This window comes from Hyperolius riggenbachi, chromosome 10 (genome assembly GCF_040937935.1).
Source record: "Hyperolius riggenbachi isolate aHypRig1 chromosome 10, aHypRig1.pri, whole genome shotgun sequence".
NCBI lineage: Eukaryota > Metazoa > Chordata > Amphibia > Anura > Hyperoliidae > Hyperolius > Hyperolius riggenbachi.
The window spans coordinates 10,655,230-10,671,848 of NC_090655.1; the positions used below are offsets into that span (position 1 = coordinate 10,655,230).

The 16,619-nt window shown below is 53.6% G+C and overlaps 1 protein-coding gene across 2 annotated transcripts in view; it reads left to right on the forward strand.

Annotated features, from left to right (window-relative positions):
* Positions 1-3,186: 3,186 nt before the first annotated feature.
* ENTPD7 (ectonucleoside triphosphate diphosphohydrolase 7) overlaps positions 3,187-16,619 on the forward strand; it is a 62,196-nt gene continuing 48,763 nt past the window's right edge. The window contains exons 1-2 of one of the 2 annotated variants that reach the window (XM_068258295.1): positions 3,187-3,272; positions 14,770-14,887. In XM_068258295.1, coding sequence (XP_068114396.1) covers positions 14,880-14,887 — 8 coding nt within the window. In that variant the 5' untranslated portion in view covers positions 3,187-3,272; positions 14,770-14,879. Of the gene's footprint in view, positions 3,273-14,763; positions 14,888-16,619 lie in introns of both variants that reach the window. The other variant, XM_068258294.1, reaches the window with a different exon arrangement.

Sequence of the window (16,619 nt, forward strand, 5' to 3'; positions counted from 1 at the left end):
AATAAATAAAACATTAGCAGCAGAGATATGAGTCTAATATTGTTTCCAGTACAGAAAGAGTTAAAGAGAACCTGAACTGAAAATAAAAAGTAAAAATAACCATACCCAAGTCATACTTACCTCCCGTGTAGTCTACTCCTCAGTGTCTTTCTCCTCTCCTGCGTCCCATTTGTCCACTGTGATCAATAGAATTCTCTGTCCTCCATTTTAAAAATGGCCATTACCCCATAACAGCTTCCTGGTCAGCACACTGTTATACTGTAATATCAGCCACTTGCGTCATAGGGAAACATGGACATTACTTTGCACATTCAGTTGTAACTGACAGCTGCTGATATATAACTGACAGTAACTGGTACATTTCAGTTCTGACACAATATTGTCAGAACTAGAAGGGATCACTGTAAGAAAAAAATGGTGAGCTTCTGATAGGAACTGGTGGTGAGGTTAATATGTAACATTCATTTGCAGCTACATCATGTGCTTATTTTAAATAATTTTACTCGCTTCAGGTTCCCTTTAAGAAACGCCAGTTGTTATATATGCAAAAGAGCTTCACTGAACTCTCCAACTTTCAAAGTGCAGAGAGCCCTGTCTTCTGAAGCCTATTATCTCAACTGTCTGTCACTGTATTTTGTTTTAGTTTTTTTTTTTTTGCAGAAGAAAGTTGAAAACATCATTAGCCTGCTCTGTGAAATCATTTAGTATGCCGAGTAGTGTGTAAACTGCAAATATTAGAGAATGATGCAATGTTATTAAAAAAAAGCTATATAACTGATTATAAAAATATTCTGTTAATTATCCACACTACACATACAGTTCATCAGAGCCGGGACAAGGTCCTCCAGCGCCCAAGGCTGAGACACCAAAGTGCGCCCCTCCATCCCTCCCACCTCAGCCGTCACACACTATTTGCTATTAGACTAAGGCCCTGTTTACATCTACAATTGCAAAACGTTTTGCGGGAGTGATTTTTCCGCGATTAGCGCGGAAAAATATTAACGCAGAAAAATCACTGGACAAAGTAGCATTTTGGGAGCGAGCACAATTAGCGGTTCTAAACATGCTAATCGTGATCGCTCCAGAATCGCTGCAGGTAACACGTTTGCGATCATCGCTAATCACAAAACACCCGCAATCGCGGCAGTTAGAACACTGCCATAGGAATACATGGGCTAGACATTTAAAAAAACGCTCGCGGTTTGCAGTGAGCGGGAATCGTGCAATTCCCATTCAGATGTGAATGGGGCCTTAGAGGCACCCCAGGGCCCCCAACATCTTTATCTCTAGTTATCTGGCTTGCAGTCACTGCCATGTATCCCCTTTTCTTATTTCTCTCTGCTTCCAACACAATAAGGGGATGATAGCTGAGTGAGTTGTGCGCCCCTCCCTACACTGCGCCCCGAGGCTGGAACCTTTCTCGCCTCTACCTCGGCCCGGCGCCCTCCTCCTACACTGCGCCCTGAGGCTGGAGCCTCTCTCGTCTCTGCCTAAGCCCAGCCCTACACCCCCTCCTACACCGCGCCCTGAGGCTGGAGCCTCTCTCGCCTCTGCCCCCGCTCCACCCCCTCCTACACTGCGCCCTGAGGATGGAGCCTCTCTCGCCTCTGCCCCGTTCCACCCCCTCCTACACCGCGCCCTGAGGTTGAAGCCTCTCTCGCCTCTGCCCTGCGCCCCTCCTACACTGCTCCCTGAGGCTGGAGCCTCTCTCGCCTCTGCCCTGCACCCCCTCCTACACTACGCCCTAAGGCTGGAGCCTCTCGCCTCTGCCCCGCTCCACCCCCTCCTACACTGCGCCCTGAGGCTGAAGCCTCTCTTGCCTCTGCCCTGCATCCCCTCCTACACTGCGCCCTGAGGCTGGAGCCTCTCTCGCCTCTGCCCCGTTCCACCCCCTCCTACACTGCGCCCTGAGGTTGAAGCCTCTCTCGCATCTGCCCTGCGCCCCTCCTACACTGCGCCCTGAGGCTGGAGCGTCTCTCGCCTCTGCCCCGTTCCACCCCTCCTACACTGCGCCCTGAGGTTGAAGCCTCTCTTGCATCTGCCCTGCGCCCCTCCTACACTGCGCCCTGAGGCTGGAGCCTCTCTCGCCTCTGCCCTGTTCCACCCCCTCCTACACTGCGCACTGAGGTTGAAGCCTCTCTCGCCTCTGCCCTGCGCCCTGAGGATGGAGCCTCTCTCGCCTCTGCCCTGCGCCCCTCCTACACTGCGCCCTGAGGCTGGAGCCTCTCTCGCCTCTGCCCCCGCTCCACCCCCTCCTACACTGCGCCCTTAGGATGGAGCCTCTCTCGCCTTTGCCCCGTTCCACCCCATCCTACACTGCACCCTGAGGTTGAAGCCTCTCTCGCATCTGCCCTGCACCCCTCCTACACTGCGCCCTGAGGCTGGAGCCTCTCTCGCCTCTGCCCTGTTCCACCCCCTCCTACACTGCGCCCTGAGGATGGAGCCTCTCTCGCCTCTGCCCTGCGCCCCTCCTACACTGCTCCCTGAGGCTGGAGCCTCTCGCCTCTGCCCCCGCTCCACCCCCTCCTACACTGCGCCCTGAGGATGGAGCCTCTCTCGCCTCTGCCTCGGCCCAGCAATTCATTAATAAGGTTTTTTTTGCTCCACTGTGAGTCAACCCCCCTGCCACACATTTAACCTCGAATACTATGAAAATTTCACAAGAGATTATGTTACTTTATAATTCAAACCACGCTGGCCATTTCTATCCTGGTTTATTATCCTTCATATTAACATTTGAGATTTAAAACTTTTATCAATGTAAAGGATGGTGATAAAGTTTAGAGTCAAGTAAACATATTTTTCAGTAGAAAAGAAAAACATATTTACACAGCTCTGTAGATCAGTCCTGAAAGAGGGACCAATGTGGAGGAAACAGGGACAGAGCAGGGACTGGGCTCCCAAAGAGGGACACTGGGGAGCTAAGCTATGACCCAGTTACAAGTCACCTGCATTGTACAGTATCCCACCATCACCTCTCCCACATTGCTAGGGTGTGTGGCAGGGGGCGGGTACTCGGGCTGGCTACATTTCCATCCAACGCTTTCCTTGCTTATAACACCTCAGCCCCGCCCACGCTCTGCGCTTCACCTGCCGCATAAGCCCCGCCCACCATTCTCCCAGCGGCCGGAGAGTCCACGCGGCACGGCTGTCTTTTTATCAATAAAGCTAGGCTGGAGGAAGTGATGACGCGCAGTACTGGCAATTCATCACTTCCGGGTGGCGAGTGAGGGCAGCAGTGTGAAGGTGGATGAAGCTGCTGCTGGCTGGAGGTAATAAAGGAAGAAAGGATGGTGGTTAAACTGGCTGGGAGTTGTGGTGCCTCAGCAGCAGAGCATGCTGGGACTGATCTATATACTGTGAGGGGATTGGCTGGCTGGGAGTTGTAGTGCCTCAGCAGCAGAGCATGCTGGGACTGATCTATATACTGTGTGGGGGGATTGGCTGGCTGGGAGTTGTGGTGCCTCAGCAGCAGAGCATGCTGGGACTGATCTATATACTGTGGGGGGATTGGCTGGCTGGGAGTTGTAGTGCCTCAGCAGCAGAGCATGCTGGGACTGATCTATATACTGTGTGGGGGGATTGGCTGGCTGGGAGTTGTGGTGCCTCAGCAGCAGAGCATGCTGGGACTGATCTATATACTGTGAGGGGATTGGCTGGCTGGGAGTTGTAGTGCCTCAGCAGCAGAGCATGCTGGGACTGATCTATATACTGTGAGGGGATTGGCTGGCTGGGAGTTGTGGTGCCTCAGCAGCAGAGCATGCTGGGACTGATCTATATACTGTGAGGGGGGATTGGCTGGCTGGGAGTTGTAGTGCCTCAGCAGCAGAGCATGCTGGGACTGATCTATATACTGTGGGGGGATTGGCTGGCTGGGAGTAGTGGTGCCTCAGCAGCAGAGCATGCTGGGACTGATCTATATACTGTGTGGGGGGATTGGCTGGCTGGGAGTTGTGGTACCTCAGCAGCAGAGCATGCTGGGACTGATCTATATACTGTGGGGGGATTGGCTGGCTGGGAGTTGTGGTGCCTCAGCAGCAGAGCATGCTGGGACTGATCTATATACTGTGTGTGGGGATTGGCTGGCTGGGAGTTGTGGTGCCTCAGCAGCAGAGCATGCTGGGACTGATCTATATACTGTGGGGGGATTGGCTGGCTGGGAGTTGTGGTGCCTCAGCAGCAGAGCATGCTGGGACTGATCTATATACTGTGGGGGGATTGGCTGGCTGGGAGTTGTGGTGCCTCAGCAGCAGAGCATGCTGGGACTGATCTATATACTGTGAGGGGGGATTGGCTGGCTGGGAGTTGTGGTGCCTCAGCAGCAGAGCATGCTGGGACTGATCTATATACGGTGGGGGGATTGGCTGGCTGGGAGTTGTGGTGCCTCAGCAGCAGAGCATGCTGGGACTGATCTATATACTGTGTGGGGGGATTGGCTGGCTGGGAGTTGTGGTGCCTCAGCAGCAGAGCATGCTGGGACTGATCTATATACTGTGTGGGGGGATTGGCTGGCTGGGAGTTGTGGTGCCTCAGCAGCAGAGCATGCTGGGACTGATCTATATACTGTGAGGGGATTGGCTGGCTGGGAGTTGTGGTGCCTCAGCAGCAGAGCATGCTGGGACTGATCTATATACTGTGGGGGGGGGGGGATTGGCTGGCTGGGAGTTGTAGTGCCTTAGCAGCAGAGCATGCTGGGACTGATCTATATACTGAGAGGAGGGGATTGGCTGGCTGGGAGTTGTGGTGCCTCAGCAGCAGAGCATGCTGGGACTGATCTATATACTGTGAGGGGATTGGCTGGCTGGGAGTTGTAGTACCTCAGCAGCAGAGCATGCTGGGACTGATCTATATACTGTGAGGGGATTGGCTGGCTGGGAGTTGTGGTGCCTCAGCAGCAGAGCATGCTGGGACTGATCTATATACTGTGAGGGGGGATTGGCTGGCTGGGAGTTGTAGTGCCTCAGCAGCAGAGCATGCTGGGACTGATCTATATACTGTGAGGGGATTGGCTGGCTGGGAGTTGTGGTGCCTCAGCAGCAGAGCATGCTGGGACTGATCTATATACTGTGAGGGGGGATTGGCTGGCTGGGAGTTGTGGTGCCTCAGCAGCAGAGCATGCTGGGACTGATCTATATACTGTGAGGGGATTGGCTGGCTGGGAGTTGTGGTGCCTCAGCAGCAGAGCATGCTGGGACTGATCTATATACTGTGAGGGGATTGGCTGGCTGGGAGTTGTGGTGCCTCAGCAGCAGAGCATGCTGGGACTGATCTATATACTGTGAGGGGATTGGCTGGCTGGGAGTTGTAGTGCCTCAGCAGCAGAGCATGCTGGGACTGATCTATATACTGTGAGGGGGGATTGGCTGGCTGGGAGTTGTGGTGCCTCAGCAGCAGAGCATGCTGGGACTGATCTATATACTGTGAGGGGGGATTGGCTGGCTGGGAGTTGTGGTGCCTCAGCAGCAGAGCATGCTGGGACTGATCTATATACGGTGGGGGGATTGGCTGGCTGGGAGTTGTAGTACCTCAGCAGCAGAGCATGCTGGGACTGATCTATATACTGTGAGGGGATTGGCTGGCTGGGAGTTGTGGTGCCTCAGCAGCAGAGCATGCTGGGACTGATCTATATACTGTGAGGGGGGGGATTGGCTGGCTGGGAGTTGTGGTGCCTCAGCAGCAGAGCATGCTGGGACTGATCTATATACTGTGAGGGGATTGGCTGGCTGGGAGTTGTAGTACCTCAGCAGCAGAGCATGCTGGGACTGATCTATATACTGTGAGGGGATTGGCTGGCTGGGAGTTGTAGTACCTCAGCAGCAGAGCATGCTGGGACTGAGCTATATACTGTGAGGGGATTGGCTGGCTGGGAGTTGTGGTGCCTCAGCAGCAGAGCATGCTGGGACTGATCTATATACTGTGGGGGGGGGGGGGGGGCTGGCTGGGAGTTGTAGTGCCTCAGCAGCAGAGCATGCTGGGACTGATCTATATACTGTGAGGGGATTGGCTGGCTGGGAGTTGTAGTGCCTCAGCAGCAGAGCATGCTGGGACTGATCTATATACGGTGGGGGGATTGGCTGGCTGGGAGTTGTGGTGCCTCAGCAGCAGAGCATGCTGGGACTGATCTATATACTGTGGGGGGGATTGGCTGGCTGGGAGTTGTGGTACCTCAGCAGCAGAGCATGCTGGGACTGATCTATATACTGTGTGGGGGGATTGGCTGGCTGGGAGTTGTAGTGCCTCAGCAGCAGAGCATGCTGGGACTGATCTATATACTGTGAGGGGATTGGCTGGCTGGGAGTTGTGGTGCCTCAGCAGCAGAGCATGCTGGGACTGATCTATATACTGTGAGGGGATTGGCTGGCTGGGAGTTGTGGTGCCTCAGCAGCAGAGCATGCTGGGACTGATCTATATACTGTGTGGGGGGATTGGCTGGCTGGGAGTTGTAGTGCCTCAGCAGCAGAGCATGCTGGGACTGATCTATATACTGTGAGGGGGGATTGGCTGGCTGGGAGTTGTGGTGCCTCAGCAGCAGAGCATGCTGGGACTGATCTATATACTGTGAGGGGATTGGCTGGCTGGGAGTTGTGGTGCCTCAGCAGCAGAGCATGCTGGGACTGATCTATATACTGTGAGGGGATTGGCTGGCTGGGAGTTGTGGTACCTCAGCAGCAGAGCATGCTGGGACTGATCTATATACTGTGAGGGGATTGGCTGGCTGGGAGTTGTAGTGCCTCAGCAGCAGAGCATGCTGGGACTGATCTATATAGTGTGAGGGGATTGGCTGGCTGGGAGTTGTAGTACCTCAGCAGCAGAGCATGCTGGGACTGATCTATATACTGTGAGGGGATTGGCTGGCTGGGAGTTGTGGTGCCTCAGCAGCAGAGCATGCTGGGACTGATCTATATACTGTGAGGGGGGATTGGCTGGCTGGGAGTTGTAGTGCCTCAGCAGCAGAGCATGCTGGGACTGATCTATATACTGTGAGGGGATTGGCTGGCTGGGAGTTGTGGTGCCTCAGCAGCAGAGCATGCTGGGACTGATCTATATACTGTGAGGGGGGATTGGCTGGCTGGGAGTTGTGGTGCCTCAGCAGCAGAGCATGCTGGGACTGATCTATATACTGTGAGGGGATTGGCTGGCTGGGAGTTGTGGTGCCTCAGCAGCAGAGCATGCTGGGACTGATCTATATACTGTGAGGGGATTGGCTGGCTGGGAGTTGTGGTGCCTCAGCAGCAGAGCATGCTGGGACTGATCTATATACTGTGAGGGGATTGGCTGGCTGGGAGTTGTAGTACCTCAGCAGCAGAGCATGCTGGGACTGATCTATATACTGTGAGGGGATTGGCTGGCTGGGAGTTGTAGTACCTCAGCAGCAGAGCATGCTGGGACTGATCTATATACTGTGGAGGGGGGATTGGCTGGCTGGGAGTTGTAGTGCCTCAGCAGCAGAGCATGCTGGGACTGATCTATATACTGTGGGGGGATTGGCTGGCTGGGAGTTGTGGTGCCTCAGCAGCAGAGCATGCTGGGACTGATCTATATACTGTGAGGGGATTGGCTGGCTGGGAGTTGTGGTGCCTCAGCAGCAGAGCATGCTGGGACTGATCTATATACTGTGAGGGGGGGGATTGGCTGGCTGGGAGTTGTGGTGCCTCAGCAGCAGAGCATGCTGGGACTGATCTATATACTGTGAGGGGATTGGCTGGCTGGGAGTTGTAGTACCTCAGCAGCAGAGCATGCTGGGACTGATCTATATACTGTGAGGGGATTGGCTGGCTGGGAGTTGTGGTGCCTCAGCAGCAGAGCATGCTGGGACTGATCTATATACTGTGAGGGGGGATTGGCTGGCTGGGAGTTGTAGTGCCTCATCAGCAGAGCATGCTGGGACTGATCTATATACTGTGAGGGGATTGGCTGGCTGGGAGTTGTGGTGCCTCAGCAGCAGAGCATGCTGGGACTGATCTATATATTGTGAGGGGGGATTGGCTGGCTGGGAGTTGTAGTGCCTCAGCAGCAGAGCATGCTGGGACTGATCTATATACTGTGAGGGGATTGGCTGGCTGGGAGTTGTGGTGCCTCAGCAGCAGAGCATGCTGGGACTGATCTATATACTGTGAGGGGATTGGCTGGCTGGGAGTTGTGGTGCCTCAGCAGCAGAGCATGCTGGGACTGATCTATATACTGTGAGGGGATTGGCTGGCTGGGAGTTGTGGTGCCTCAGCAGCAGAGCATGCTGGGACTGATCTATATACTGTGAGGGGATTGGCTGGCTGGGAGTTGTAGTACCTCAGCAGCAGAGCATGCTGGGACTGATCTATATACTGTGAGGGGATTGGCTGGCTGGGAGTTGTGGTGCCTCAGCAGCAGAGCATGCTGGGACTGATCTATATACTGTGGGGGGGATTGGCTGGCTGGCTGGGAGTTGTGGTGCCTCAGCAGCAGAGCATGCTGGGACTGATCTATATACTGTGAGGGGATTGGCTGGCTGGGAGTTGTAGTACCTCAGCAGCAGAGCATGCTGGGACTGATCTATATACTGTGAGGGGGGATTGGCTGGCTGGGAGTTGTGGTGCCTCAGCAGCAGAGCATGCTGGGACTGATCTATATACGGTGGGGGGATTGGCTGGCTGGGAGTTGTAGTACCGCAGCAGCAGAGCATGCTGGGACTGATCTATATACTGTGAGGGGATTGGCTGGCTGGGAGTTGTAGTGCCTCAGCAGCAGAGCATGCTGGGACTGATCTATATACTGTGAGGGGATTGGCTGGCTGGGAGTTGTGGTGCCTCAGCAGCAGAGCATGCTGGGACTGATCTATATACTGTGAGGGGATTGGCTGGCTGGGAGTTGTGGTGCCTCAGCAGCAGAGCATGCTGGGACTGATCTATATACTGTGGGGGGATCGGCTGGCTGGGAGTTGTGGTGCCTCAGCAGCAGAGCATGCTGGGACTGATCTATATACTGTGAGGGGGGATTGGCTGGCTGGGAGTTGTAGTACCTCAGCAGCAGAGCATGCTGGGACTGATCTATATACTGTGAGGGGGGGATTGGCTGGCTGGGAGTTGTGGTGCCTCAGCAGCAGAGCATGCTGGGACTGATCTATATACTGTGGGGGGGGATTGGCTGGCTGGCTGGGAGTTGTAGTACCTCAGCAGCAGAGCATGCTGGGACTGATCTATATACTGTGAGGGGGGATTGGCTGGCTGGGAGTTGTAGTACCTCAGCAGCAGAGCATGCTGGGACTGATCTATATACTGTGTGGGGGGATTGGCTGGCTGGGAGTTGTGGTGCCTCAGCAGCAGAGCATGCTGGGACTGATCTATATACTGTGGGGGGATTGGCTGGCTGGGAGTTGTGGTGCCTCAGCAGCAGAGCATGCTGGGACTGATCTATATACTGTGAGGGGATTGGCTGGCTGGGAGTTGTGGTGCCTCAGCAGCAGAGCATGCTGGGACTGATCTATATACTGTGAGGGGGGATTGGCTGGCTGGGAGTTGTGGTGCCTCAGCAGCAGAGCATGCTGGGACTGATCTATATACTGTGAGGGGATTGGCTGGCTGGGAGTTGTAGTACCTCAGCAGCAGAGCATGCTGGGATTGATCTATATACTGTGAGGGGATTGGCTGGCTGGGAGTTGTAGTGCCTCAGCAGCAGAGCATGCTGGGACTGATCTATATACTGTGAGGGGATTGGCTGGCTGGGAGTTGCAGTGCCTCAGCAGCAGAGCATGCTGGGACTGATCTATATACTGTGGGGGGATTGGCTGGCTGGGAGTTGTAGTGCCTCAGCAGCAGAGCATGCTGGGACTGATCTATATACTGTGGGGGGATTGGCTGGCTGGGAGTTGTAGTGCCTCAGCAGCAGAGCATGCTGGGACTGATCTATATACTTTGAGGGGATTGGCTGGCTGGGAGTTGTAGTGCCTCAGCAGCAGAGCATGCTGGGACTGATCTATATACTGTGGAGGGGGGGTTGGCTGGCTGGGAGTTGTAGTGCCTCAGCAGCAGAGCATGCTGGGACTGATCTATATACTGTGGGGGGATTGGCTGGCTGGGAGTTGTGGTGCCTCAGCAGCAGAGCATGCTGGGACTGATCTATATACTGTGAGGGGGGATTGGCTGGCTGGGAGTTGTAGTGCCTCAGCAGCAGAGCATGCTGGGACTGATCTATATACTGTGGGGGGATTGGCTGGCTGGGAGTTGTGGTGCCTCAGCAGCAGAGCATGCTGGGACTGATCTATATACTGTGGGGGGGGGATTGGCTGGCTGGGAGTTGTAGTGCCTCAGCAGCAGAGCATGCTGGGACTGATCTATATACTGTGGGGGGATTGGCTGGCTGGGAGTTGTGGTGCCTCAGCAGCAGAGCATGCTGGGACTGATCTATATACTGTGAGGGGATTGGCTGGCTGGGAGTTGTGGTGCCTCAGCAGCAGAGCATGCTGGGACTGATCTATATACTGTGAGGGGATTGGCTGGCTGGGAGTTGTGGTGCCTCAGCAGCAGAGCATGCTGGGACTGATCTATATACTGTGGGGGGGATTGGCTGGCTGGGAGTTGTGGTGCCTCAGCAGCAGAGCATGCTGGGACTGATCTATATACTGTGGGGGGATTGGCTGGCTGGGAGTTGTAGTGCCTCAGCAGCAGAGCATGCTGGGACTGATCTATATACTGTGGGGGGATTGGCTGGCTGGGAGTTGTGGTGCCTCAGCAGCAGAGCATGCTGGGACTGATCTATATACTGTGGGGAGGGGATTGGCTGGCTGGGAGTTGTAGTGCCTCAGCAGCAGAGCATGCTGGGACTGATCTATATACTGTGAGGGGATTGGCCGGTTGGGAGTTGTAGTGCCTCAGCAGCAGAGCATGCTGGGACTGATCTATATACTGTGAGGGGATTGGCTGGCTGGGAGTTGTGGTGCCTCAGCAGCAGAGCATGCTGGGACTGATCTATATACTGTGAGGGGGGATTGGCTGACTGGGAGTTGTGGTGCCTCAGCAGCAGAGCATGCTGGGACTGATCTATATACTGTGGGGGGGATTGGCTGGCTGGCTGGGAGTTGTGGTGCCTCAGCAGCAGAGCATGCTGGGACTGATCTATATACTGTGAGGGGGGATTGGCTGGCTGGGAGTTGTGGTACCTCAGCAGCAGAGCATGCTGGGACTGATCTATATACTGTGAGGGGATTGGCTGGCTGGGAGTTGTGGTACCTCAGCAGCAGAGCATGCTGGGACTGATCTATATACTGTGGGGGGATTGGCTGGCTGGCTGGGAGTTGTGGTGCCTCAGCAGCAGAGCATGCTGGGATTGATCTATATACTGTGAGGGGATTGGCTGGCTGGGAGTTGTGGTGCCTCAGCAGCAGAGCATGCTGGGACTGATCTATATACGGTGGGGGGATTAGCTGGCTGGGAGTTGTAGTACCTCAGCAGCAGAGCATGCTGGGACTGATCTATATACTGTGAGGGGATTGGCTGGCTGGGAGTTGTGGTGCCTCAGCAGCAGAGCATGCTGGGACTGATCTATATACTGTGGGGTTGGGATTGGCTGGCTGGGATTTGTAGTGCCTCAGCAGCAGAGCATGCTGGGATTGATCTATATACGGTGGGGGGATTGGCTGGCTGGGAGTTGTGGTGCCTCAGCAGCAGAGCATGCTGGGACTGATCTATATACTGTGGGGGGATTGGCTGGCTGGGAGTTGTAGTGCCTCAGCAGCAGAGCATGCTGGGACTGATCTATATACTGTGAGGGGGGATTGGCTGGCTGGGAGTTGTAGTGCCTCAGCAGCAGAGCATGCTGGGACTGATCTATATACTGTGAGGGGATTGGCTGGCTGGGAGTTGTGGTGCCTCAGCAGCAGAGCATGCTGGGACTGATCTATATACTGTGAGGGGATTGGCTGGCTGGGAGTTGTTGTGCCTCAGCAGCAGAGCATGCTGGGACTGATCTATATACTGTGGGGGGATTGGCTGGCTGGCTGGGAGTTGTGGTGCCTCAGCAGCAGAGCATGCTGGGACTGATCTATATACTGTGAGGGGATTGGCTGGCTGGGAGTTGTAGTACCTCAGCAGCAGAGCATGCTGGGACTGATCTATATACTGTGAGGGGGGATTGGCTGGCTGGGAGTTGTGGTGCCTCAGCAGCAGAGCATGCTGGGACTGATCTATATACTGTGAGGGGGGATTGGCTGGCTGAGAGTTGTGGTGCCTCAGCAGCAGAGCATGCTGGGACTGATCTATATACGGTGGGGGGATTGGCTGGCTGGGAGTTGTGGTGCCTCAGCAGCAGAGCATGCTGGGACTGATCTATATACTGTGGGGGGGGATTGGCTGGCTGGCTGGGAGTTGTAGTACCTCAGCAGCAGAGCATGCTGGGACTGATCTATATACTGTGAGGGGGGATTGGCTGGCTGGGAGTTGTAGTACCTCAGCAGCAGAGCATGCTGGGACTGATCTATATACTGTGGGGGGATTGGCTGGCTGGCTGGGAGTTGTGGTGCCTCAGCAGCAGAGCATGCTGGGACTGATCTATATACGGTGGGGGGATTAGCTGGCTGGGAGTTGTAGTACCTCAGCAGCAGAGCATGCTGGGACTGATCTATATACTGTGAGGGGGGATTGGCTGGCTGGGAGTTGTAGTGCCTCAGCAGCAGAGCATGCTGGGACTGATCTATATACTGTGAGGGGATTGGCTGGCTGGGAGTTGTGGTGCCTCAGCAGCAGAGCATGCTGGGACTGATCTATATACTGTGAGGGGATTGGCTGGCTGGGAGTTGTAGTGCCTCAGCAGCAGAGCATGCTGGGATTGATCTATATACGGTGGGGGGATTGGCTGGCTGGGAGTTGTGGTGCCTCAGCAGCAGAGCATGCTGGGACTGATCTATATACTGGGGGGGGGGGGGGGGGGGGCTGGCTGGGAGTTGTAGTGCCTCAGCAGCAGAGCATGCTGGGACTGATCTATATACTGTGAGGGGATTGGCTGGCTGGGAGTTGTGGTGCCTCAGCAGCAGAGCATGCTGGGACTGATCTATATACTGTGAGGGGATTGGCCGGCTGGGAGTTGTAGTGCTTCAGCAGCAGAGCATGCTGGGACTGATCTATATACTGTGAGGGGGGATTGGCTGGCTGGGAGTTGTAGTGCCTCAGCAGCAGAGCATGCTGGGACTGATCTATATACTGTGAGGGGGGGGATTGGCTGGCTGGGAGTTGTGGTGCCTCAGCAGCAGAGCATGCTGGGACTGATCTATATACTGTGAGGGGGGATTGGCTGGCTGGGAGTTGTAGTACCTCTGCAGCAGAGCATGCTGGGACTGATCTATATAGTGTTGGGTGTCTCTCTCTCTGTCTCTGTATCTCTCTCTGTCTCTCTCTGTCTCTGTCTCTCTCTCCCTCTTTCTCCCAGCTGACACAGCTGAGATCAAATTACAGTGGTGATTAGTCACAGATAAGGGGGAATTGCACAGGCTAAACTCTCTAAATACACACAGGGTGCAATTCTCTGTTTTTTTTCTTCTGTCCTGCGCAAGAGTTCAGGTCCAAAGGACAATTGTAGTGAGAGGTATGTAGAGGCTGCCATATTTATTTCCTTTTAAGCAATACGGCCTGGTGCACACCAAAAACCGCTAGCAGATTTTGAAACGCTTTTTCTTATTTTTCTGCAGCGTTTCAGCTAGCGTTTTGTGGTTATGTGTAGCGGTTTTGGTGTAGTAGATTTCATATATTGTTACAGTAAAGCTGTTACTGAACAGCTTCTGTAACAAAAACGCCTGCAAAACCGCTCTGAAGTGCTGTTTTTCAGAGCGGTTTGCAGTTTTCCTATACTTAACATTGAGGCAGAAACGCATCCGCAATCCAAAATCTGCAGCAGCCCGGGAGTATGTGTTTCTGCAAACCGCCTCCCGCTCTGGTGTGCACCAGCCCATTGAAATACATTACCCAAGCGTATCCGCAGCCGCAAGCAGATCGCAAACCGTAGCCGAACCGCTCTGGTGTGCACTAGGCCTACCAGTTACCTGGCTATCCTGCTGATCCTCTGCCTCTAATACTTTCAGCCACAGACCCTGAACAAGCATGCAGCAGATCAGGTGTTTCTGACAATATTGTCAGAACTGACAAGATTAGCTGCATGCTTGTTTCTGGTGTAATTTAGTTCACTACTGCAGCCAAATAGATCAGCAGGGCTGCCAGGCAACTAGTATTGTTTAAAAGGAAACAAATATGGCAGCCTCCATATCACTCTCACTTCAGCTGTCCTTTAAGTGATCAAATTTATTGTGCAATCCACTACAGTGTGTTTTTATAGAAAATGGAATGACTAGTGGCCCCCACACTGTAGATGCGATCCTATGCAATTCTCCTACTCTAATATAGATGAACGATGTTTTGCCTCCACTCTCTGAATAAAATTGATTCTGTGTTAATCGAAATTATGTCAACAGTAGCCGATTCCTTGACGATCGACCGGTATCTTTAACCCTGCCCGATCGAGTAAATTGGTCAATTCAACCTGATATCGACCAATTTCCATCAATCGAGCAGCATGGAACGTAATCCATTCGCCCCGATCGGATATAATGATCTAATCGATCGTACAGGAGAATGGCGTAATGTATGGGCAGCTGTGAGTGAGCGTCCCTTATCTGCCGCCACGTGTCACATGTAATCAGCACAGGTCAGCGTTCACCATTAGCGGCACGTCACACCTGTCGCTGCCACCTGCCAGGCCGGGAATAATCTCTGTCCAGGTGCTAAGCTCTCTTACCTTTTGTCACAGGCGGAGGAGGAGGAGGAGATGCTGGAGGCTGTGACGGGTTGTCCTGCAGCAGTCTGTGTGTGACGAGTGACATGCAGAGGACCCATCAGGAGAGGAGGTGACCGGCATTGCTGCCTATGGCCAGGTGAGTTTAATGTTGTGTGTATATGATTGGATGATTGTGTCTGTACATCTGCTGTGTGTGGGGGTGATTGGAGAGAGCTGGCCTGAAGTTGAAATTAATAGCAGCACATGCCGCATTCATCTTAAAGTAAACCTAAACCAAAAGGCAAAAAAAGAGTTTCATTTACCGGGGGCTTTTACCAGCCCCACTGCAGCCGTTCTGTGCCAGCGCTGGTCCTCGACGATCTTCCAATCCCCCAGCGCAGATTAGTTTAGTTTTCAACTGAAGGAGAGTTGGTGGGCCACTGCGCCTGCGCGACCCTGGCCTGCGCGACCCTGGCCTGCGCCTGCGCGACCCTGGCCTGCGCGACCCTGGCCTGCGCCTGCGCGACCCTGGCCTGCGCCTGCGCGACCCTGGCCTGCGCGACCCTGGACTGCGCAGGTGCAGTAAGAGAAAACCTCATACTGCCTCTGTGCAGAACGCTCTTGCCGACGGGAACGCGAACAAGGATGCATGTGGCCAGGGCCGCTCGGGCGCAGTGTCTCGCTGATTCTCTGTTGACCAAAAACAAAACTAAGCTGCGGCAGGGGGGCCCGGAGGGTCGGCACAGGCACAGGACGGCTGGAGAGGGCTGGTAGAACCCCCAGGTAAGTGAAATTTTTTTTTTTTGCCTTTCAGTTTAGGTTCACTGCAATTTTGGCAAAAAATTGTTCAAAACTCTCTGACCAGAGAGTGTGAATAAGCCATTAGACCCGGGACCCACTAGTAGCCAGCCCTATCTACACCAAACAATTATTTGTCCGGTTCGATTCATTGATTCGATTCAATCTGACATGTCTGATTCAATTCGATTCAATCTGCCATTATTTTGAATCAGGAAATTGAATCGGACATGTCTGATTGAATCGAATCGGACAAAGAATCGTATGGTGTAGATGAGGCTTAAAGAGAAACTCTGACCAAGAATTGAACTTTATCCCAATCAGTAGCTGATACCCCCTTTTACATGAGAAATCTCTTCCTTTTCACAAACAGACCATCAGGGGGCGCTGTATGACTGATATTGTGGTGAAACCCCTCCCACAAGAAGGTCTGAGTACCGTGGTACTCCTGCCAAAACAGCAAGCAGCTACATCACCTGCCAACAGTAACAATGTCACCATGTGATAAATGTCAGAATGTAAACCAGAGATTTAAAAGATTTTACAATGGCCAAACACTGACTAAATCATTTATACATAATTATTGTAAAAATGAAGCACTTTTTTTTATTACATTATTTTCACTGGAGTTTTTAAGCGCTTGTGAGTTGTAAAGCTCTTGCTAATGTAATGCTATGGGGGAATTATCACAAACCTCAAGTGGGATCACACCCATTTTTCACATCCCAAGTGCTCAGAAAAGGCTGCTAGTGGGTTCCAGGCCTTATAGATTTTCACTAGTTTTTATGGTAAAATCTATTGAGGATCTTAAGCCTCATACACACGCTCAGCAGCGGTCTTTTATGCCGCAGAATTATCAAAAGAATTATCATCACGCTGGCGTGTGTGCGCATGCACAGACCTGCCACACCGGCCGCCGTGATGACATGAAGCGGCCGGCGTGATGACGCATTGCATCATTAACCAGGAAGAACTGTCCGACACCAGGCCCGGGTGATGCCGGGGGGGGGGGGGGGGGGGGGGGGGGTGTGTGTGTGGAGGCTGAACGAGAGGTGCCAGGAGGATGCCGGGGGACCTCGCCACCTAAGGTG